We start from the raw sequence: 1,564 nt of genomic DNA on the forward strand, positions 1-1,564 counted from the left end.
CTCCCCCTCCACAGCCACCCACGGTGGGCCGGGCGTGACAGGCGGGGAGCCGCGCACCCCGGCCCGGCCCCACTGCAGGGCGAAAGCCCCCCGTGGCGGCCACCGTCTGGACGCAAGCCCCAGGAAGCGGCGAGGACAAGAAGCCAGACCCGCGCGGGGCCGCCTCTGCCAGGGCCAGGGGACTGGGCTGGGGCGGTGAGCGCCAGCCCTGGCGGGCAGTTGGGCCTCTGGTCGGCCGGGCCGGGCGGGGCGGGCAGCAGCCTTGAGGGAGACGCTGCTTCTGCAGCGGGAGGCTCCGCCTGGGCGTGGCGTGGCCTCCCGGGGGCAGCCACTGCGGGGAGCCCTGCCTGGCCCTCCTGTGCGGGACACGGCCCCACGGCCTCCGGCAGGCTGAGCACCCGGCGCCTGGCCTTTCCTCGAACCCCGGACGGAAAGAGCCTGAGAGCGGGAGGCCAGAAATGAGCTGCCAGAGGAACAGGACGGAGGAGTTTGCTGGAAACCAGGCCGTGGGGGTCCGGCCAGCCCGGGGCCACCGCCGGGGCACGCGGCCAGACCCAACCCAGGCGCAGGCCGCGCCCACAGCCCCGAGGTGGACGGGCGTGAAGACAGCAGGCTGGGCCGGGCCGGCAGGGCCTGGGCGATGGCAGAGGAGCGCGGCTCCCCCAGCCTCATGGGCCAGAGCGCACCCCCTTGCAGACGCGGGCCGGCGCCACGCGGGCACAAGCAGGCATCTGGGAAGAGGGGGCAGCCCCGGACGGCACCCCAGCCCTGGCCAGCTCCCACGCTCACACATCGCTCGCCTCTGGGAGACGAGGAAGCCCCCCTGTCCGCAAGCGGAGCCTTCTCCGTGAGGGGGCTCGAGTCAGCCTTCCGACTACTTTATTGAGGGGCAGCCCCCCACAAGCGCCTATCTGGGGTGCCGTGCTATGTCCTCCATGTGTCCACGGCACAGCGACGTCACCGCACCCTGAGGTACCCTTAGCCGGCCCCTGGCACCCATGGCCCTGCGTCCAGGGCATAACACACCCCGAGACCAGCAGATGTGCTGACGCGCTTGCAGGGACCCCAGAACAGACCTTCCAGAGCGACCTGGAGCCCCGGGAGTGGCCAGGTGGAGGGACACGCCGGCCCGGCGAGGCTGCTGGCCACTGGCGGTGCCGCTCACCTCTCTCCTCCGGAGGCCGACCCGCCGGGCCGGGACCCTGACCGCTGACCACAGGAAGAGCGGCTCACGCAGCTGGGCGGGACAGAGGCAGAGGGCCGAGGCCCCACCCGGGGAGGAGAGGCGGGAGCACCGTCTGGGGGACCAGGCGGGTCCCGGGGCACCTGGCGGACAGGGATGTGTGGGCGAGGGCAGAGCCAGCCGCCGGCCAGGCCAGACACGGGCGTCCAGGCCTGCCGGGAGCAGGAAACCACCGCAGGGGTCTCTCAGGCTCCTCCGGGACTTGCTGGCGTCCAGGGCGGGAGTGGCCGCAGTGGTGACAAGCTCACGTTTGCTGCGGGGGTGCCACGGCCGCTCGAGCAGGCCCCTGCGCACAAGCCCGCGGGAGCGCCGGGCCGGGCT

At 73.6% G+C, this 1,564-nt stretch overlaps 1 protein-coding gene across 1 annotated transcript in view; it reads right to left on the reverse strand.

Annotated features, from left to right (window-relative positions):
- Positions 1–1,564, reverse strand: part of ENDOV (endonuclease V) — a 6,887-nt gene that overhangs the window by 3,395 nt on the left and 1,928 nt on the right. The window contains exon 2 of the mRNA XM_012734564.1: positions 1,166–1,562. Within this exon, the coding sequence (XP_012590018.1) occupies positions 1,166–1,562 (397 nt within the window). The remainder of the gene's footprint in view (positions 1–1,165; positions 1,563–1,564) is intronic.

The sequence above is a fragment of the Condylura cristata genome, unplaced genomic scaffold (genome assembly GCF_000260355.1).
Source record: "Condylura cristata isolate star-nosed mole 26May11 unplaced genomic scaffold, ConCri1.0 scaffold00060, whole genome shotgun sequence".
Classification (NCBI taxonomy): domain Eukaryota; kingdom Metazoa; phylum Chordata; class Mammalia; order Eulipotyphla; family Talpidae; genus Condylura; species Condylura cristata.